Here is a 21,770-nt window from a genome sequence, read left to right on the forward strand (position 1 = left end):
TTATCCCGTCCGCTCGTCTATTATCCCGTCCGCTCGTCTATTATCCCGTCCGCTCGTCTATTATCCCGTCCGCTCGTCTATTATCCCGTCCGCTCCTCTATTATCCCGTCCGCTCCTCTATTCTCCCGTCCTCTATTCTCCCGTCCTCTCCGCTCCCGTCCTCTCCTCACCTCTATTCTCCCGTCCTCTCCTCACCTCTATTCTCCCGTCCTCTCCGCTCCTCTATTCTCCCGTCCTCTCCGCACCTCTATTCCCCCGTCCTCTCCTCTCCGCACCTCTATTCCCCCGTCCTCTCCTCTCCGCACCTCTATTCCCCCGTCCTCTCCTCTCCGCTCCTCTATTCTCCCGTCCTCTCCGCTCCTCTATTCTCCCGTCCTCTCCTCACCTCTATTCTCCCGTCCTCTCTCCGCACCTCTATTCTCCCGTCCTCTCTCCGCACCTCTATTCTCCCGTCCTCTCCGCACCTCTATTCTCCCGTCCTCTCCGCACCACTATTCTCCCGTCCTCTCCGCACCTCTATTCTCCCGTCCTCTCCGCACCTCTATTCTCCCGTCCTCTTTGCACCTCTATTCTCCCGTCCTCTCCGCACCTCTATTCTCCCGTCCTCTCCGCACCTCTATTCTCCCGTCCTTTCCGCACCTCTATTCTCCCGTCCTCTATTCTCCCGTCTTCTCCTCTATTCCCCCGTCCTCTCCGCACCTCTATTCTCCCGTCCTCTCTCCGCACCTCTATTCTCCCGTCCTCTCTCCTCACCTCTATTCTCCCGTCCACTCCTCTATTCTCCCGTCCTCTCCTCTATTCTCCCGTCCTCTCCTCTATTCTCCCGTCCTCTCCGCACCTCTATTCTCCCGTCCTCTCTCCACTCCTCTATTCTCCCGTCCTCTCTTCGCTCCTCTATTATCCCGTCCTCTCCTCTATTATCCCGTCTTCTCCTCTATCCCGTCTTCTCCTCTATTCTCCCGTCTTCTCCTCTATTCTCCCGTCTTCTCCTCTATTCTCCCGTCTTCTCCTCTATTCTCCCGTCCTCTCCGCACCTCTATTCTCCCGTCCTCTCTCCGCACCTCTATTCTCCCGTCCTCTCTCCACTCCTCTATTCTCCCGTCCTCTCTCCGCACCTCTATTCTCCCGTCCTCTCCTCTATTCTCCCGTCCTCTCCGCACCTCTATTCTCCCGTCCTCTCTCCACTCCTCTATTCTCCCGTCCTCTCTCCGCTCCTCTATTATCCCGTCCTCTCCTCTATTATCCCGTCCTCTCCTCTATTATCCCGTCCGCTCCTCTATTATCCCGTCCTCTTCTCTATTCTCCCGTCCTCTCTCCGCTCCTCTATTATCCCGTCCGCTCGTCTATTATCCCGTCCTCTCGTCTATTATCCCGTCCTCTAGTCTATTATCCCGTCCTCTATTATCCCGTCCTCTCCTCTATTCTCTCGTCCTCTCCTCTATTCTCCCGTCCTCTCCTCTATTCTCCCGTCCTCTCTCCGCTCCTCTATTATCCCGTCCTCTAGTCTATTATCCCGTCCTCTATTATCCCGTCCTCTCCTCTATTATCCCGTCCTCTCCTCTATTCTCCCGTCCTCTCCTCTATTCTCCCGTCCTCTCCGCACCTCTATTCTCCCGTCCTCTCTCCACTCCTCTATTCTCCCGTCCTCTCTTCGCTCCTCTATTATCCCGTCCTCTCCTCTATTATCCCGTCTTCTCCTCTATTCTCCCGTCTTCTCCTCTATTCTCCCGTCCTCTCTCCGCACCTCTATTCTCCCGTCCTCTCTCCACTCCTCTATTCTCCCGTCCTCTCTCCGCACCTCTATTCTCCCGTCTTCTCCTCTATTCTCCCGTCTTCTCCTCTATTCTCCCGTCCTCTCTCCGCACCTCTATTCTCCCGTCCTCTCTCCACTCCTCTATTCTCCCGTCCTCTCTCCGCACCTCTATTCTCCCGTCCTCTCCTCTATTCTCCCGTCCTCTCTCCACTCCTCTATTCTCCCGTCCTCTCTCCGCTCCTCTATTATCCCGTCCTCTCCTCTATTATCCCGTCCGCTCCTCTATTATCCCGTCCGCTCCTCTATTCTCCCGTCCTCTCTCCGCTCGTCTATTATCCCGTCCGCTCGTCTATTATCCCGTCCTCTCGTCTATTATCCCGTCCTCTAGTCTATTATCCCGTCCTCTATTATCCCGTCCTCTCCTCTATTCTCCCGTCCGCTCGTCTATTCTCCCGTCCTCTCGTCTATTCTCCCGTCCTCTATTATCCCGTCCTCTCCTCTATTATCCCGTCCTCTATTATCCCGTCCTCTATTATCCCGTCCTCTCCTCTATTATCCCGTCCTCTATTATCCCGTCCTCTCCTCTATTATCCCGTCCTCTATTATCCCGTCCTCTATTATCCCGTCCTCTATTATCCCGTCCTCTATTATCCCGTCCCGTCCTCTATTATCCCGTCCCGTCCTCTATTATCCCGTCCTCTATTATCCCGTCCTCTATTATCCCGTCCTCTCCTCTATTATCCCGTCCTCTCCTCTATTATCCCGTCCTCTATTATCCCGTCCTCTATTATCCCGTCCGCTCGTCTATTATCCCGTCCGCTCGTCTATTATCCCTTCCGCTCGTCTATTATCCCGTCCGCTCGTCTATTATCCCGTCCGGTCGTCTATTATCCCGTCCTCTATTATCCCGTCCGCTCGTCTATTTTCCCGTCCGCTCCTCTATACTCCCGTCCTCTGTTCTCCCGTCCTCTCCGCTCCTCTATTCTACCGTCCTCTCCGCACCTCTATTCTCCCGTCCTCTCCGCACCTCTATTTTCCCGTCCTCTCCGCACCTCTATTCTCCCGTCCTCACCTCTATTCTCCCGTCTTCTCCTCTATTCTCCCGTCTTCTCCTCTATTCCCCCGTCCTCTCCACTCCTCTATTCTCCCGTCCTCTCTCCGCTCCTCTATTCTCCCGTCCTCTCTCCGCTCCTCTATTCTCCCGTCCTCTCTCCGCTCCTCTATTCTCCCGTCCTCTCTCCGCTCCTCTATTCTCCCGTCCTCTCTCCGCTCCTCTATTCTCCCGTCCTCTCTCCGCTCCTCTTTTCTCCCGTCCTCTCCGCACCTCTATTCTCCCGTCCTCTCCGCACCTCTATTCTCCCGTCTTCACCTCTATTCTCCCGTCTTCTCCTCTATTCTCCCGTCCTCTCCGCACCTCTATTCTCCCGTCTTCTCCTCTATTCTCCCGTCCTCTCCGCTCCTCTATTCTCCCGTCTTCTCCTCTATTCTTCCGTCCTCTCTCAGCACCTCTATTCTCCCGTCCTCTCTCCGCTCCTCTATTCTCCCGTCCTCTCTCCGCTCCTCTATTCTCCCGTCCTCTCTCCGCTCCTCTATTCTCCCGTCCTCTCTCCGCTCCTCTATTCTCCCGTCTTCTCCCGTCCTCTCTCCGCTCCTCTATTCTACTCTCCCGTCCTCCTTCTCCTGGCCGGTCCTCTCTCTTCTATTCTCCTCTACAGGCATTCATATGGTTTTGTTTGAAATAAGATCAGTATAGTGTCTCCTCTCTCCCTCTGCAGAACAGTCTCGTCGTGATGACCTGGAGTCTCTGGGTTATGTCCTGATGTACTTCAACCTGGGCTCTCTGCCCTGGCAGGGCCTCAAGGCCGCCACCAAGAGGCAGAAGTACGAACGCATCAGTGAGAAAAAGATGTCCACCCCTATCGAGGTGCTCTGCAAGGGATACCCCTGTGAGTAGCTGAAGTCTCATCTCTGACATATATAGGGTTTCTTTATCCTGGGTTTACAACACTAACTATGAGTGTGTTAGTTAACTCACTTCAAGGAGTCTTTTAACACCAAGCTAAATCAATAGCTGTGTTTGAATTCCCATGTTTGTGAAGTAAATTGAGTATATAGTATGCATATTGGTCATAGTATGGCTTCAAAAAGATTTCAGATTTGAAAAAAAATTCAAAATATTTAACCGAGATGCGACGAGAGCATATACAACTTAGTTGATTTAACTAATTAGAAACATTTTGAGCAACGTAATGAATTTTCAAATAAGTTACATTACATGTTATGTTGACTAACAATTTGTTAGCTACACTATCCTAACGAACTACATAGCATATCATTACAGCAGTATGTACCAGGTATGTTAGCTACCTACTGTAGTTGGCTACTAGTACATCGAACTTGCCAGTATATTTACTTTATGCTATATAACTACCCAATGTTTATTGACTTGATTATTCACGTCATTCATAGCTTAGCTAACTAAGCTTAGCTATCTACTCCGATTTCAGAGCACTCTCGTCTGACTGCCAGAGGCTGAGTGCAGAATAACTGATGAATATCCTAACGCTCAACACCGTTGAATGTGGCCTGTGTCAGTAAAAGTTTTCAAAAAAGAGCGCACTCTGGCACTCCAGATTGAATTTACAAACACATCTGATGTCTAGCTAGTAATTTGTTATGCTAACAAGCTAGCAAGAGGTAGCATCGCAACAGCATCAACCTCCAGTAGACAGGCGAAGCGCTATTACACTCAACTGAAAACATACCGGTCGTTTACAGTATACTAAAATGAACTAATAGTATGTAGTATACAGTATGTTAGTATGGGTATTTGAACACAGCTAATGTGTATTTGACCCAAGTCTTTGGTGACCCTCTGTGGCCCACTCTATCCACAGCTGAGTTCTCCACCTACCTGAACTTCTGTCGCTCTCTGCGGTTCGATGACAAGCCAGACTACTCATACTTGAGACAACTGTTCAGAAACTTGTTCCACAGACAGGGCTTCTCCTACGACTACGTCTTTGACTGGAACATGCTTAAGTTTGTGAGTACTGTATCCAGTGCGTGACTTGGGCAGGAGCTCACTGGAGCGGAGTACCGGCACCTCAAATGTTCTACTGTTTGAGCTCCTGTTCCTCTTCTAGAATATTCAATAAAAGTATTGTGGGGCTCCTGCACCTAAATATAAACAGTTCCAGCACCCAAAATGAGTACCGGCACCTATTTCAGTGTAGAACTGACTGCATCCCTATGAACAATTATTGCATGTCTAGTAATCATTTATTAACCATTTATCTATTTTGTCCTCATTTTAAATGTAATTACACATGAGTTCTATATTACATTAACACAGTTGATTATAAACATGATTCATTTTGAATCCCTGCCACCTTTCCTAACTTGCATGTTCATCTTTCTGCTTCAGGGGGCCAGCAGGACATCCGAGGATGGGGAGCGGGAGAGGAGAGAGGCGGATGAGAGGATCGGGGGAGGACCTAGGGCACCCCGTGCCCTACCCCCGGGCGGCAACCCCCCTGGGGGAGTAGACAGGATCCGAAATGGCCCCAATGCAGCAGCTTCTAACCCTGCCTCCAGAGGAGTCCCACAGTCAGGTGAGTCATGAGGCAGACAGTAACCCTTCCTCCAGAGGAGTCCCACAGTCAGGTGAGTCATGAGGCAGACAGTAACCCTTCCTCCAGAGGAGTCCCAGTCAGGTGAGTCATGAGGCAGACAGTAACCCTTCCTCCAGAGGAGTCCCAGTCAGGTGAGTCATGAGGCAGACAGTAACCCTTCCTCCAGAGGAGTCCCAGTCAGGTGAGTCATGAGGCAGACAGTAACCCTTCCTCCAGAGGAGTCCCAGTCAGGTGAGTCATGAGGCAGACGGTAACCCTTCCTCCAGAGGAGTCCCAGTCAGGTGAGTCATGAGGCAGACAGTAACCCTTCCTCCAGAGGAGTCCCAGTCAGGTGAGTCATGAGGCAGACAGTAACCCTTCCTCCAGAGGAGTCCCAGTCAGGTGAGTCATGAGGCAGACAGTAACCCTTCCTCCAGAGGAGTCCCAGTCAGGTGAGTCATGAGGCAGACGGTAACCCTTCCTCCAGAGGAGTCCCAGTCAGGTGAGTCATGAGGCAGACGGTAACCCTTCCTCCAGAGGAGTCCCAGTCAGGTGAGTCATGAGGCAGACGGTAACCCTTCCTCCAGAGGAGTCCCAGTCAGGTGAGTCATGAGGCAGACAGTAACCCTTCCTCCAGAGGAGTCCCAGTCAGGTGAGTCATGAGGCAGACAGTAACCCTTCCTCCAGAGGAGTCCCAGTCAGGTGAGTCATGAGGCAGACAGTAACCCTTCCTCCAGAGGAGTCCCAGTCAGGTGAGTCATGAGGCAGACAGTAACCCTTCCTCCAGAGGAGTCCCAGTCAGGTGAGTCATGAGGCAGACAGTAGTAGAAAAAGGTCTGCATTCTTAGAATGAAGGCGAAATTACAAAGAAAAATGTTATTCCATTTGGACTAAAACATTATTTTCATTTGTACTTTAATTCTAAGAGTCTGGACCTTCTCTTTTTCTACTACTGAGTCTACTACAGGTCTATGCCCCAATTACTTAGGAATACTACGAGTGTGGAAGGTTTTTTACTTCATAAAGTAGACATGAAATGACTGTGTAAACACGAGGGAGGGGAGGGTGTGTAAACTAAACCACTTACTGAATTCATGACTCCAGTTTGTAGCCCTCTAGTTCCCCATTGGTCTCTTAAACAATCTGTTGTGTTTGGACTCAGCTGAGGAAACTATGAGGAAAGTCCACGATCTGCAAGCTTTTGTTCCAGCCCAGCACTAGATTCCATTTCACCAAGTGTGTGTGTGTGTTTGTGTGTAGGGAACCGGTCCCCGCAGGCTGTGTCCCGTGCGGAGCGAGAGAGGAAGGTGGCCATGAGGCTCCACCGTGGCGCCCCCGCTAACATCTCCTCCTCTGATCTCACCGCACAGATGGGCCAATCACGCATCGCCACATCACAGGTCAGCTACCTACCATTGTATAGCTCTCTCTCGGTCTGCTCCCCTGAACCCCACTGCTTCCCTTGCTAAAAGTGATTGAAGTTTGTCTGCCTGTGTATGTGAATGTATAGTATGTCTGTTGAATGCACTGCACCTTATACTAACCCTATGCCGTCTGTTAACCCCCTCTCCTCTTCGTCAGGTCAGTGTGCCATTTGAACACCTGGGGAAGTGAGCTGCTCCTCAGGCCCTCTGGACACTGGCAGGTAAGGACCCGCCAGACAACACTCAGTCAACTATGGACCAACTGTAACCTGTACCATCAATGCATAATTGAATATAATAGAATATAGACGGGTTGGTTGTTTAGCAACAAAACCGACTTGAGCGCAACTATGGGGCAAAACAGGCGGGGTTGGCTTAGATTGGAGACATGTCAACTATATTTATTATCCAACGTTTATTGAAAACAAACTAATTTGCATAATGAGCACTTGTTGTCTCTCAAATACATTGTTACTGTTGTTGGTTAGCTAGCTAGCTAGCAAATTTTAACGATATCAGCATAGATATCAATTCAGTCAAAGCACCTCAAAACAACTTGAAACAAGTCACCTATTATTTGCCACATAGCTAGCAACAATGACAAGAAGCTGCCATCTGACTGTTCAGAATCACAACAAAGCACGGCTTCCGGCCCCATCAATGCGCTCACATCATTTTCGTGATGTTGTTAGCCAACCCGTCTATCTGTGTGTGTAATAATAATGTATATAATCGCAATATACAGTATAATATATATATATATATATATATATATAATTATTTTATACGGTATTATAATAATATATGCCAGTGAGCAGACGCTTTTATACAAAGCAATTTAGTCATGCATGCATACACTTTATGTCTGGGTGGTCCCAGCAGGAATCGAACCCACAACACTTGGCATTGCAAGCGCCATGCTCTAGTCTACCGTCTTTTCCAGACAGGCCCACTACACATGTTAGTGAGTCACATACACAGCTCTCAAGTTTGGATTTGCCCCGAAGTATGCTTATGCTTAATTGAATGAAATTTGTTGCAAATGTGTGTAAAAAGGGAAGTAACAACAGTAAATATATGACTATTTTTTTGCAGCCATGGTAGCAGGGTATCAAATACCTACTCAATTACTTTTGAAATTGTTGGATTAAAAAACATGAGTGGGTCAACGACAATGAAGACGGATTAAAGAATGAAGACGGATTAAAGAATGAAGACGGAGAATAAAAGAAGAGTAAGTTGCAATGGATGTGAGACGGGAACGCCTGTCCAATATGACTGTAGTTAACTGGGAGAAAATATGAAAAGATGAAGGATTGAGAAGTGAAAGACACTTTCTTGGCCTAGCCTTGCTTCCCAGGCTTGTGAGACCTTCGCCTCGGCTGGTGAATGAGTCCTGGTTCACTCTCATTATGCTGGCTATGTGATCTGTGGGACCATACACGTCTGTCAGAAGCTCAATGCCCAAAAAAAGATGTCAGTACAAAATGGACAAATTCTGATTATTCTAGCTGTTTTCATTGCTGAGGTGGTGTTGTATGGGCAAATGTGTTGGTTAAAAACACACACAGTCGAAACCGTTTGTCTCACGTTGAATGTCCAATTTATGACAGCTACATTTCGAGCTAAGGTGTGTGTTTATAATAATAATATCTGGGAATATTACAGAGGGTCAAGTAGTCGGCAAGAAGATCTGTCAAGAGGAATTTGGGGGAAATGGAAGATATGCAGAGAGAGGTAGGAAGAGATGTGGAACAACATTGTTCAGGAATGGGGGGGGGGGGGGGGGGGGGGGGGTGAATAGTAAAGAAGTGAATGAATGTGAAAGTGTTTGAATCAGAGTTGCTTATAGAGGTGGGGTTGCATATAGTCTGTTAATGTCAATGTCTTATTGTCTTACTGTTTGTTTTTCGTACTCTTGGTTTCAGCAAGCCAAGGACCGACCGCAAGTCAGAGGAGGAAGGGGATGGTAGGAGACTTAGAGATGGACTGTCACCCATTTTCTCTTAACGTCTTCGCTGTTTAGGAATAATTCTTAGTAGATTTTAACCAAGTGTTAAACAAGGACATTTTGGTTCTACAACACTTCCTATTAACATTATTGACACATTTACATTGAGGTTTCACTCCTCTTTGTGTATGTGCTCACAGTATTCTATTGACATTAGTCAACAGCAGAGAGCTAATAATATCCCTTCAAATGATGGTGGACAATGTAATAAAGGACCTTATCATTAAGAGGTGGAGGCTTTGCAAGAATATTTTTGAGTATTGGTCTTGGTTATTATGATAATAAGTCAACAAGCCTTATTACTCTGAAGATGTGAGAAGGAGCATGGGAGAAATGAAGAGGTTGGATTTCAAAGTTATATGCTCAATTGCTGTTATTTTTTATCTCTGTAAATATGTTTTTGTGTAAAGCCAGAATGTGCTCGGTTGTTTTAAGATGCCAATGTAGTAATAGAGATGTATTGACCTGCTGGAGGGTTTGGTTGGGTGGAGGGAGTCAGATGAAAGGTAGGCCTATGTCTGCATGGGCCAGGGCAGATCATAATAAAGACGGAATGTGGTTGTGTGGGTTCTTTACCATGCTTAGTCTTTATTACAACAATATTATGTATACTTATTTTTGTGTCCCTTTTCGTAAAGTTGTCTTGTTGCATCTCAAACTCAACAGCACAGCATCACCACATATAGTGTGCATAAATACATAGATATAACGATGTAAATCACGTGCTATAATACACGAATCAACACTTGCGGACACAGTTCATGGGATAGGCCTAAACTATAGTTCATACCGTTTATATTCATGGGGGGTGGGGGGTGTTATATTTTGAGTCAATAAAGATATGCACAACTTATAATACTGTCTGTTTGTGTTTTTAGGTAATTATTTTGAAGTCATTTTGATGTTTCTAGATTATTATTTAAGAATTAATGTAAAACTTAACAGACCTAGGATCAGATCTGCCCGTAAATGTGATTCGACTCCAAATAGATGTAGCCTATCGCATGCATATTGTCACAAATCACGACCCATCCACTTCCTGGCCCTAGCTGTTCATTGGATGTGATTGGTGTAAACAGGAGGCTACATCTCATTCTATAGTACCTACGCTACGTAATGGACAGGACCGAACGGAGTTGATCTACTGTGGCTAATCCTAGTGGATTCCGTCTGTGTGGCAAACGCCTAGGTAGGAGAAAGGGGAGAAAGGAATGACGGCGTTTACAGAGCAGGACAAAACTGATATGTTACCTGTATTGTTCATAACAGAATGAGGAAAATACCAAGACACACTCAAATTAGATGCAAGCCTTAAAAACAGCTTTTTTTGAACGGATTTAACTCTTGGATCAGAACAGAAAGATTTCTAGTCGAACAGGACTGGAAAATGAACATGGATGTCGGAGTAACGATGGCATCTTTGTGTAGTTAAATCAATTTCTATCTTCTTTCTGGCACTAAAACTGCGCCGGCCGAAGTTTGCTCTATATTCAACTATCGATTATAGGTAAAGTGATTTTACTTGCCCATTTGAAAGGAAATACAATAGATTAAAGTAATGTATTGTTTTACTGCATTATTGGCTACTACTATGTTTCTCTACTGAAAACAATGTTTCTCTGCCAGTTGTTTAGCCTCTTGGCATGAATAGACGCAGTGGCGCAGCGGTCTTAAGGCACCACCTGAAAAATCCGAATATTTTATTTATTATACTGAACAAAAATATAAACGCAACATGCAACAATTTCAAAGATTATGCTGAGTTACAGTTCATATGTATAAGGAAATAATTCAAATGAAATAAATGAATTAGGCCCTAGTCTATTGATTTCACATGACTGGGAATACAGATATACAACTGTTGGTCACAGATACCTTAACAAAAGAGGTAGGGGGGACGTGGATCAGAAAACCAGTCAGTATCTGGTGATACCACAGTTTGCCTTGTTCAGCTTGACACATCTCCTTCACATAGAGTTGATCAGGCTGTTGATTGTGGCCTGTGGAATGTTGTCCCACTCCTCTTCAACAGCTGTGTGAAGTTTCTGGATATTGTCTGGAACTGGAACACGCTGTCATACACGTCGATCCAGAGCATCCCAAACATGCTCAATGGGTGACATGTCCGGTGAGTATGCAGGCCATGGAAGAATTGGGACATTTTCAGCTTCCGGGAATTTTATTTGTATTTATTATGGATGGCAGCAGCTACTCTAACTGGGGTCCAGCAAAATTAAGGCAGTTTTTATTTTTACCTTTATTTAACCAGGCAAGAACAAATTCTTATTTTCAATGACGGCATGGGAACAGTGTGTTTTGAAAGAAAAGCACTTTTTTTGTCCATTAAAATAACATCAAATTGATCAGAAATACAGTGTAGACATTGTTAATGTTGTAAATGACTATTGTAGCTGGAAACAGCAGATTTTTTAAAATGGAATATCTAAGGCGTACCGAGACCCATTATCAGCAACGTCTCAACGTCACCAGTGAAGAGTTGACTCCAGGATGCTGGCCTTCTAGGCAGAGTTGCAAAGAAAAATACATTTCTCAGATTGGCCAATAAAAAGAAAAGATTAAGATGGGTGAAAGAACACAGACACCTAGAACTCTGCCTAGAAGGCCAGCATCCCGGATTCGTCTCTTCACTGTTGACATTGAGACTGGTGTTTTGCAGGTAATACTGATGAGTTTCGGAAGAAAGTTATTTGTTTCTGGCCATTTTGAGCCTGTAATCGAACCCACAAATTCTGATGCTCCAGATACTCCACTAGCCTTAATAAGAGGGACAGTTGTATTGCTTCATTAATCAGGACAACAGTTTTCAGCTGTGCTAACATAATTGCAAAAGTGTTTTCTAATGATCAATTAGCCTTTTAAAATTATAAACTTCGATTAGATAACACAACGTGCCTTTGGAAAACAGGAGTGATGGTTGCTGATAATGGGCCTCCGTACTCCTATGTAGATAATCCATTTAAAAAATCAGCCGTTTCCAGCTACAATAGTCATTTACAACATTAACAATGTCTACACTGTATTTCTGATCAATTTGATGTTATTTTAATGGACACATTTTTTTGCTTTTCTTTCAAAAACAAGGACATTTCTAAGTGACCCCCAAATTTTGAACAGTACAAAGGTAGTACACTGGACTTTTACTCGTCCTGTATTAGCCATCTGTAGTGCGTGCAAACAAATTCTAATCAGCACCACCGCCCCCCCACACACAAAACAATTGACTTTATGCCATTGAAACGTTTTTTTTTCCTTGTTGCTGCCAAGCATCATCTATTCCCTACCTGCAGAATTCCATTTTCTTCCTCTTGTCTCAGCCACTACCTAATATTATTACCTCACTCACACACTTCCATCTGTTACTTTATGTGTTCCTCAGTCTGTCAGGCAGCCACATCATTCCACTGACTGCCCTTTTTCCTTTCAAATGAGACACAATGTCCCTTTGCCTCAGCAGAGCTTCACTTCCCAGTTGTGTGTCCCTCTGTCTGCCACTGGTGCATTCACTCCAGCCCCTTTCTGCATGCTGATCTGCTGATTCTCTGCAAACCAATACAAATGACCCCTATATATCTATCTCTCTATCACACACACACACACACACACACACACACACACACACACACACACACACACACACACACAATATACTGGCACAGTTTGTCATGACTCATGCTATGCTGCTGTTAATGTGACTTATGGTTGCTATGCGGTTTGGCAGCCAAGCCCTGATAGGTCAGTTTAGACACGTCCTCTATGTGCTGTCCACTGTTGTGGTCTCAAGGTCTTTGTTGTGCTTGGGAAAGGCATTATGAGTCATAGCAGGCTATTTTTAGTCTCACATGTTATTGTGTGGCCTTTTGAAGTGGACTGTATTTCTTATTTTTCTATGATTATGCCAATGACAGCACCAACTGACGTTGAGTTTGTTATCGCCTTGAAGGTCCTGGCAATACAAACATCTGATGCTAAACTATGTTTGAAATAGGGATTCATGATGACAAAATGCAATTTTTGTATTTTCCTTGTGTTTGGTCTTCCATAGGAAAATACTGTAGTTAACAGAAAAGTTGACTGATACAAGTACATGCTTTCAGATCAGCCTGTTTAACCCAAAACTGTCAATAGAAACCAAATTATTTTAGACAGGAGGGAAAAGCCCTGTCTATACAGTTTAGTAGTAGGGTGAAACACTGGTTTGACAGTGGTCTCTTTCCATCTCTCTCTCTTTCTCTGACTCTTCGGTAAACAGTACGACACACCTGACTCATTGTGTCTTTCTTCCTTCATCAGATGCTCTCATCAACGTAAATTACAGTACCGATAACTGGTTGATGATTGATGGTTACAGTCTCTCCAATAAGGCTCTGCTTTCCACATGTACAGTATAACTGGAACGTATCAGAACGTATGTCTACACTGTTTATGTATCATTAATGTAGACAAAGGACGTGTTCTCTCTGTTCGCTGGTCTCCAGATGAGTCGTCTATGGAGGCGTGACGTGCCCCTGTCTGATCGGCTAGGACTACCCCCTGGTCCCCGTCCATCCATGCCCCCCCCGGGCCCAAACATCTCCTGGTTCCCAGAGGCCCCCCTGCTGACCTCAGAACAGCCCACCTTCCTCATGACCCTCGCTGCCCAGGCCGTGTCAGGCTTCTTCGTCTGGACCGCCCTACTCGTCACCTGCCACCAGGTAATACACGCACACAGACAGACACACACTGCCTGGTACGGCAACTGCACCGCCCGCAACCGCAGGGCTCTCCAGAGGGTGGTGCGATCTGCCGACCCATCACCGGGGGGCAAACTACCTGCCCTCCAGAACACCTACAGCCCCTGATGTCACAGGAAGGCCATAAAGATCATCAAGGACAACAACCACGAGAGCCAGTGCCAAAGCTGGGCCCGAGAGACTGAAAACAGCTTCTATCTCAAGGCCATCAGACTGTTAAATAACCATCACTAGAACCTTAGAGACTGCTGCCTATAGACATAGACTAGGAATCACTGGCCACTTTAAGGAATGGAACACTAGTCACTGTTTACATATTACATAATGTTTACATATTTTGCATTCCTCATCTCATATGTGTATATACTGTATTATATTCTACTGTATTTTAGTCTATGCCACTCCGACATTGCTCGTCCAAATATTTATATATTTTGAATTCCTTTACTTTAGATTTGTGTGTATTGTTAGATATTACTTGTTAGATATTACTGCACTGTTGGCACTAGAAACACAAGCATTTCGCTACACCCGTAATAACATCTGCATGTGACCAATAAAATTGTATTTGATTTGACTTCCCCACATCTCTAAACAAAACACTCAACCCACTAAAAATAAACACCATTTGGTGTTTCTGTCGACATTTGGCTGTGGCCGACTCAGGTGTCTAGGTGTTGTCTGTCCCTGTAGGTCATACAGTGGAGGAAGGGAGGGTTATGTAACTACAGGTTCCACCTGGGGTGATGCTGGAGGAATAGATGCATCTGCGCAGTGCTCAGAGAGCACAGGTTGCCTAGCAACAACACACAATCTCTGTTTGTTTAACTGAACAAGTCAACACAACACACTGCACACACCCACCGCGTCAAAGGCTACCTGTCCTTCTGTCGGGAATGAGAGTCTGCTGGCTTCTTACAAGTTTTGTTTCTTACTCTCTCCCTCTATTTCTATCCCCACCCTCCTCTCTCTATATACACTGAATGTACATTTTAGTCATTTAGCAGACGCTTCTGTCCAGAGCGACTTACAATAGTGAGTATCAACATTAGGAACACCATGACAGACTGACCAGGTGAAAACTATGGTCCTTTATTGATGTCACTTGTTAAATCCACTTCAATCAGTATAGATGAAGGGGAGGAGACAGGTTAAAGAAGGATTTGTAAGCCTTGAGACAATTGAGACATGGATTGTGTATGTGTGCCGTTCGGAGGGTGAATGGGCAAAACAGATTGAAGTGCCTTTGAACAGGGTATGGTAGTAGGTGCCTTTGAACAGGGTATGGTAGTAGGTGCCTTTGAACAGGGTATGGTAGTAGGTGCCTTTGAACAGGGTATGGTAGTAGGTGTCTTTGAACAGGGTATGGTAGTAGGTGCCTTTGAACAGGGTATGGTAGTAGGGGCCTTTGAACAGGGTATGGTAGTAGGTGCCTTTGAACAGGGTATGGTAGTAGGTGTCTTTGAACAGGGTATGGTAGTAGGTGCCTTTGAACAGGGTATGGTAGTAGGTGTCTTTGAACAGGGTATGGTAGTAGGTGTCTTTGAACAGGGTATGGTAGTCAGTGTCTTTGAACAGGGTATGGTAGTAGGTGTCTTTGAACAGGGTATGGTAGTAGGTGTCTTTGAACAGGGTATGGTAGTCGGTGTCTTTGAACAGTGTATGGTAGTAGGTGTCTTTGAACAGGGTATGGTAGTCGGTGTCTTTGAACAGGGTATGGTAGTCGGTGTCTTTGAACAGGGTATGGTAGTCGGTGTCTTTGAACAGGGTATGGTAGTAGGTGTCTTTGAACAGGGTATGGTAGTAGGTGTCTTTGAACAGGGTATGGTAGTAGGTGTCTTTGAACAGGGTATGGTAGTAGATGTCTTTGAACAGGGTATGGTAGTAGGTGTCTTTGAACAGGGTATGGTAGTAGGTGCCTTTGAACAGGGTATGGTAGTAGGTGCCTTTGAACAGGGTATGGTAGTAGGTGTCTTTGAACAGGGTATGGTAGTAGGTGCCTTTGAACAGGGTATGGTAGTAGGGGCCTTTGAACAGGGTATGGTAGTAGGTGCCTTTGAACAGGGTATGGTAGTAGGTGTCTTTGAACAGGGTATGGTAGTAGGTGTCTTTGAACAGGGTATGGTAGTAGGTGTCTTTGAACAGGGTATGGTAGTAGGTGTCTTTGAACAGGGTATGGTAGTCAATGTCTTTGAACAGGGTATGGTAGTAGGTGTCTTTGAACAGGGTATGGTAGTAGGTGTCTTTGAACAGGGTATGGTAGTCGGTGTCTTTGAACAGGGTATGGTAGTAGGTGTCTTTGAACAGGGTATGGTAGTCAGTGTCTTTGAACAGGGTATGGTAGTAGGTGTCTTTGAACAGGGTATGGTAGTAGGTGTCTTTGAACAGGGTATGGTAGTAGGTGTCTTTGAACAGGGTATGGTAGTAAGTGTCTTTGAACAGGGTATGGTAGTAGGTGTCTTTGAACAGGGTATGGTAGTAGGTGTCTTTGAACAGGGTATGGTAGTAGGTACCAGGCACACTGAAGAACTGCAACGCTGCTTTTCTTGACACACTCAAACCGTGTATTTATCTCCCTCCCTCTTTCCATCTCTCTCTATCTGTCTCCCTCTCCTTCCCTCCCTCTTTCCATCTCTCTCTATCTGTCTCCCTCTCCTTCCCTCCCTCTTTCCATCCCTCTCTATCTGTCTCCCTCTCCTTCCCTCCCTCTTTCCATCTCTCTCTATCTGTCTCCCTCTCCTTCCCTCCCTCCATCTCTGTCTCTCTCCGTCCCTCCCTCTTTCCATCTCTCTCTATCTGTCTCCCTCTCCTTCCCTCCCTCCATCTCTTTCTCTCTCTCCCTCCCTCTTTCCATCTCTCTCTATCTGTCTCCCTCTCCTTCCCTCCCTCAATCTCTGTCTCTCTCCGTCCCTTCCTCCATCTCTCTCTCTCTATCTGTCTCCCTCTCCTTCCCTCCCTCCATCTCTGTCTCTCTCCGTCCCTTCCTTCATCTCTCTCTCTCTCTCTCTCCCTCCCTCCCTCCCTCCCTCCCTCCCTCCCTCCCTCCCTCCCTCCCTCCCTCCCTCCCTCCGTCTCTGTCTCTCTCTCCCTCCCCCTGTCTCTTCATCCATCTGTCTGTCTCTCTCTCCCTCCATCTCTCTCTCTCTCTCCTTCCTTCCCTCCCTCCCTCCATCTCTCTCTGTCTCTCTCCCTCCCTCCATCTCTGTCTCTCTCTCCTTCCCTCCATCTCTGTCTCTCTCTCCTTCCCTTCCTCCATCTATCTCTGTATCTCTCTCTCTCTCTCTCTCTCTCTCTCTCTCTCTCTCTCTCTCTCTCTCTCTCTCCCTCCCTCCATCTCTCTATCGGTCTCCCTCACTCACTCCCTCCATCTCTCTCTCTCTCTCTCTCTCTCTCTCTCTCTCTCTCTCTCTCTCTCTCTCTCTCTCTCTCTGTTTCCCTCCCCCTCGCTCCGTCTCTCCCTCCCCCTCCCTCCATCTCTCCTTCCCTCCATATGTCTGTCTCTCCCTCTCTCCATCTCTCTCGTTGTCTCTCCCCCCTCCATCTCCCTCCCTCCCTCCCTTCATCTCACTCTCTCCTTCCCTCCCTCCATATCTCTCTCTCTCTCTCTCTCAGATCTACATGCACCTGCGGTACTACAGTTCTCCTAATGAGCAGAGACACATCGTGCGGATCCTCTTCATTGTGCCCATCTATGCCTTTGACTCCTGGCTCAGCCTCCTCTTCTTCACTAATGAGGAGTACTATGTCTACTTTGACACCGTCAGGGACTGCTATGAGGGTAAGAGACTAGCGTAGAACAGAACTGAATGGCTTCACCGTGGAGATCAGCTGTATTGTGATACTTCCTCACCCAGTGTGTGGAGGTCATGGTGCAGCCCCATGGACAGATGGCTAAATGCTGCTCTGCCTCAGCGCTATCTCTTGTTGTTCTGAGGCCTGCCCAGATTTCTGTGTAGGAAAACCTGTTGCATAGCAACCCTGTTCACCCTATAGGGCAGCCCTAATGATGAGGTCTCAACCAAACTTGCTGGGACACACACACACACACACACACACACACACAGAGAGAAAGAAGACAACCTGTACCCTTATCAGAGAGTCAGCTGTTTATCTGGTCTGGCTTATGCAATACTCCTAGTCACAAGGTATACACTCACCAACACACACTCTGACACTCACCCTCCCATACTGTCTGTTACACACCCAACACACACTCGGACACACACCCTCCCATACTGTCTGTTACACACACTTGAATCCCCCTTCAGGGGTTAATAGATAGTACAATGGTGTATAGTGTGTTGGTCATATGCAGTGAGGGATCAGGGCTGGGCCTTTCCTCTATCTGTCATATTGGTCACATTGATGCACTACAGACAGAGAAGTTCATAGACAGGCCACTGGATACATCCTGTAGGTGGTCTTTAATTTGTTCAGTTAAAGGTGAGAATAGATTGTGTGTGTGTGTCCATTACCTTTGATATGACAGTCATTGTCTTATCTTGTCTCTTGGTGGAATGGAAGAGTACTGGGTTTGAGATTTTTTTCCATGCCCATATTAGGAGGGCAATTATGATGTTAAACATGTCCGAGTAGTTTAAATGTTGAAATGTTCTTAAATGGTCCTTTTTTGACGATGTGTGTGTCTCTCCTGTGCAGCGTTTGTCATCTATAACTTCCTCAGCCTGTGTTATGAGTACCTGGGAGGAGAGAGCGTCATCATGGCTGAGATCAGAGGAAAACCTATTCAGTGAGTCTTTTCTTCCACTCGTGTGTGTGTGTGTAATCTGTCTGTGTGTGTAGTTTTGTGTAGTCTATTTGTGTGTGTATGTTGAACATCTCATTACCTGATGCTGTATTTAACAATGTGTTTTCCTGCGTCCCCAGGTCCAGTTGTATTTACGGTACGTGCTGTCTCTGGGGGAGGAGTTACTCCATTGGGTTCTTGCGGTTCTGTAAGCAGGCCACGCTACAGTTCTGTGTGGTCAAACCCCTCATGGCCATGGTCACAGTCATCCTACAGGCCTTTGGAAAGTACCGCGACGGAGACTTCAAGTACGATACTGTGCTTCTTCTTAAGCAATCGTAGAATATCTCATACCAATACTTTATAATAAGACTTTCAGTTACCCAAAATACACTGTGCTTCTGTGTGGATAGATGTCAATCCAGTGATACAGGTTCGTCCTAATGCTGGTTTACACTCAAATCTAATCAACTGTCATGTCCCTGTCTGTCCCCCCCAGTGTGAACAGTGGGTACCTGTATGTGTCCATCGTCTACAACATCTCAGTCAGCCTGTCTCTCTACGCCCTCTTCCTCTTCTATTTCTCCACCCGGGACCTGCTCAGCCCCTACAGCCCCCTGCTCAAGTTCTTCATGGTCAAATCTGTCATCTTCCTCTCCTTCTGGCAGGGTGAGACACACACACACACACATACACACCAAGCATCTAAATACAGATTGACATTTTTAGGTAATTGAAGCGCTGTTGGCAATTGATTATGAGGTCATTCATATCATATTCATACCCAAGTCAATATTATCAATATTTGTTAATTAATCTCTGTTTATTTTCCATCAGGCATGTTGCTGGCCATCCTAGAGAAGTGTGGGGCCATCCCCAAAATCAACTCACCCGAGGTGTCAGTGGGAGAGGGAACGGTTGCCGCCGGTTACCAGAACTTCATTGTCTGCATCGAGATGTTCTTTGCCTCCCTGGCCCTGCGTCATGCATTCACATACAGGATCTATATGGACAAGAGGCTGGACTCTCAGGGTAAGTTTTAGTTGTATTATTTACTGTGGCGTCGACCTACTTGACATTGGTCTAGGTCATTGGGCCGTGGTACTGTAATATTTTCAGATCTTCTCTCTATAACATGATGTCAGGTCTTCTCTTGTCACTGACTCACACTCTCTTTTCTCTCTGTTCCCAACATACGTTTCCAAATGTGTCCTCGTCCTCTACATACTCCTTTATTTTCCTTTATCATCTTTCATTCATCTTTGTTTTTGGAATACCTCCTTTCCTTCGTTCTTTTTATAAACTCCTATCTTGGTTCATTGGTCATCCCTCCTCTTCCTATACTCTGGGTAATTTTGTCTTTCTTATTCTTCCTCCCATATAATTTCTTTCTCTTTCCCCATGCTGCGTTATCAAGGCCCAGTTCCTATGTATGGAGAGTCTGGTAGGTCTGCCACTGAGTCTCTTACCCAGCTTTACACTTCTTTCTACTTCTTTACAATCCTATGTTCAATGTTGTGTTCCCTTTGTCTTACTTTCTATGAAAAGTTGCTTTCTGTCAAATCAGTGGTTGTCCTTGTTGCTGTTTTTACGTTCACTGCAGCAAGCTTCCAGCAGTGATTTCTCACTGTGTTTAGGTTTTACATTATTCACAATTACTATACAACTCCTACTTGACCTTTTTGATATTTTATCTCTTACCTGTTGTCCTTTCCTCCACCCCCCTATTCTCAGGCCGCTGTGCCCCAATGAAGAGCATCTCCAGCAGCCTGAAGGAGACGATGAACCCTGGAGACATGGTGCAGGATGCTATCCATAACTTCTCCCCGGCCTACCAGCAGTACACCCAGCAGTCCACCCTGGAACAGGGTCACTCTGCCCCGCCTGTGTCCCGCACCATCAGCACCATCAGCACCCGCGACAACGAGAAGACCCTGCTGCTCAGCTCGGATGACGAGTTCTAAGTTAACACACACCAGCCCCAGCCAATCACCTCTTTACTGACTGTTGGGGTGAGGTACTACCTCCTGGTCTTATGGAGTATTGGCAGGGGATTTAAAGTGTGTTTGGGGTTGGCATCGACCTCAATACAGGGATACAGGACCATATGACTTAGCCTGGTCCATTCAATATCCTCTACTACACACAATTCAGGACTTTACAGGAACTCTTCTCTTGGTAGAATATACACTTATTGGGAACATGATGTTATGATTGAAACCATTGTCTAGAAAAACTTCAATGGTTGGTTATATAGGACTTATAGAGATTTTCTGAGAGAATTATACTTCACTTATTAGAGAGACATTTATGGTTTGAATAAAAGTGATTTTATCGTTACAAAATGTGTCTGCTAGCTAGCTAACATCCAATGACGATGATGGCCCATACTATATTTATATTAAAGTACTTTGGCTATGGATGGCATTTTATTTGTTGTTTTGGTTTAAAATGTTCTGTTTTAAGACCATTCCCCATGGTGATCATTTTTAAAGTTGATTTTAAAGGGATGGTGTGGGGTAGTGGTTTAGGGGAGAACCAGCTGTGTGGACTGGAGTATGGGACAGGGACAGATAAGAGAGGGGGATGGACAGGGGACGTAAGGGAAGGGAGGGATAATGGTTGGTTTGACAGCACTTGATCAGATTCCAGATGAAAAGGACTGCTCCAGTGTTTAGTGGCTGTAGCATGCAGACGAGCAGTGTGGTAGTCTGGATCATACTGTTGTAATTGGGGCATTATTTGTATGGTGAGGATTAGACCTTCATCCAGCGAGGCTCACTCTGTCACCAGACCTCTGCTGGCCTCTAATGTAGGTTAAAGTCATGTAGGGTAAACACCTTAGTGAAACCGATCGGTGTGATCAGACAACGCAAGAAGTTAAGAAGTAAAGTTAGATGTCATGCTACATGGTTATAATGTAGGACATTTTTATATACTTACAATTCCAATTAGACAAACACTGCACAATTTCAGACAAATAAAGTGTAACTCGATACAATAAATATTCAGCTTTGTAATGAAGTGTGGGTCAGTTTTAGACTCACTTTTAGTGTCGTATACATGTTTTCATTACACAGAAGTGAATGTTCAGTGCTTACAGAGAAAATATATTGCGTTATCCATAGTTTAGATTTTAGTTTATTGTAGACAGTAGGGGCACAACTTTGATTTGAGACGTGGGAGGGGGGGACATATATATTTTTTCAGTCAGATAAACACTCCAAACTGCCTACCCGACCGCTCAGAGCCGTCCGCATGGTCCTAAAGCACACTGACTTTTAGATTTTAATAAACAATCACATACCAATGATAAAATGGGGGGACAAATGCAATTTCAGAATATGGGGGGGAGATGTCTCCCTGTCCCCGGTAAAAGTTGTGCCCCTGGTAGTGAGTAATACGGGACTGGCTGCCATTATACAGTAAAGACACGTTGAGTCCATGCTCCATGCTTAATCCTGCAACCA

The 21,770-nt window shown here is 45.8% G+C and overlaps 2 protein-coding genes across 13 annotated transcripts in view; both read left to right on the plus strand.

Moving 5' to 3' along the window:
* Window positions 1-9,655, plus strand: part of LOC110502882 (casein kinase I) — a 61,293-nt gene extending 51,638 nt beyond the window's left edge. For 7 of the 10 annotated variants that reach the window (XM_036960627.1, XM_036960626.1, XM_036960630.1 and 4 more), the window contains 6 exons: window positions 3,529-3,699; window positions 4,651-4,799; window positions 5,181-5,367; window positions 6,628-6,767; window positions 6,949-7,012; window positions 7,887-8,570. In XM_036960627.1, the coding sequence (XP_036816522.1) occupies window positions 3,529-3,699; window positions 4,651-4,799; window positions 5,181-5,367; window positions 6,628-6,767; window positions 6,949-6,981 (680 nt within the window). In that variant the 3' untranslated portion in view covers window positions 6,982-7,012; window positions 7,887-8,570. Of the gene's footprint in view, window positions 1-3,528; window positions 3,700-4,650; window positions 4,800-5,180; window positions 5,368-6,627; window positions 6,768-6,948; window positions 7,013-7,886; window positions 8,571-8,719 lie in introns of those variants that run through there. The other 3 variants (XR_005039224.1, XR_005039223.1, XR_005039225.1) reach the window with 3 other exon arrangements.
* A 218-nt stretch (window positions 9,656-9,873) lies between these two features.
* LOC110503128 (transmembrane protein 184B) lies at window positions 9,874-20,720 on the plus strand. 3 transcript variants are annotated; one of them, XM_036960624.1, is made up of 9 exons: window positions 9,874-9,991; window positions 13,299-13,514; window positions 17,166-17,331; window positions 18,213-18,303; window positions 18,441-18,608; window positions 18,800-18,969; window positions 19,138-19,332; window positions 19,718-19,744; window positions 20,035-20,720. In XM_036960624.1, exons 2-9 carry the CDS (start codon window positions 13,299-13,301, stop codon window positions 20,262-20,264), a joined length of 1,263 nt encoding a protein of 420 aa, XP_036816519.1. In that variant the 5' UTR covers window positions 9,874-9,991; the 3' UTR covers window positions 20,265-20,720. The 3 variants fall into 3 exon arrangements, with proteins under 3 accessions (XP_036816519.1, XP_036816518.1, XP_036816520.1); XM_036960623.1 differs by having other exon boundaries at window positions 9,881-10,309; XM_036960625.1 differs by lacking the exon at window positions 19,718-19,744 and having other exon boundaries at window positions 9,882-10,309.
* The last annotated feature ends 1,050 nt before the right edge of the window (window positions 20,721-21,770 follow it).

The sequence above is a fragment of the Oncorhynchus mykiss genome, chromosome 23 (genome assembly GCF_013265735.2).
Source record: "Oncorhynchus mykiss isolate Arlee chromosome 23, USDA_OmykA_1.1, whole genome shotgun sequence".
NCBI lineage: Eukaryota > Metazoa > Chordata > Actinopteri > Salmoniformes > Salmonidae > Oncorhynchus > Oncorhynchus mykiss.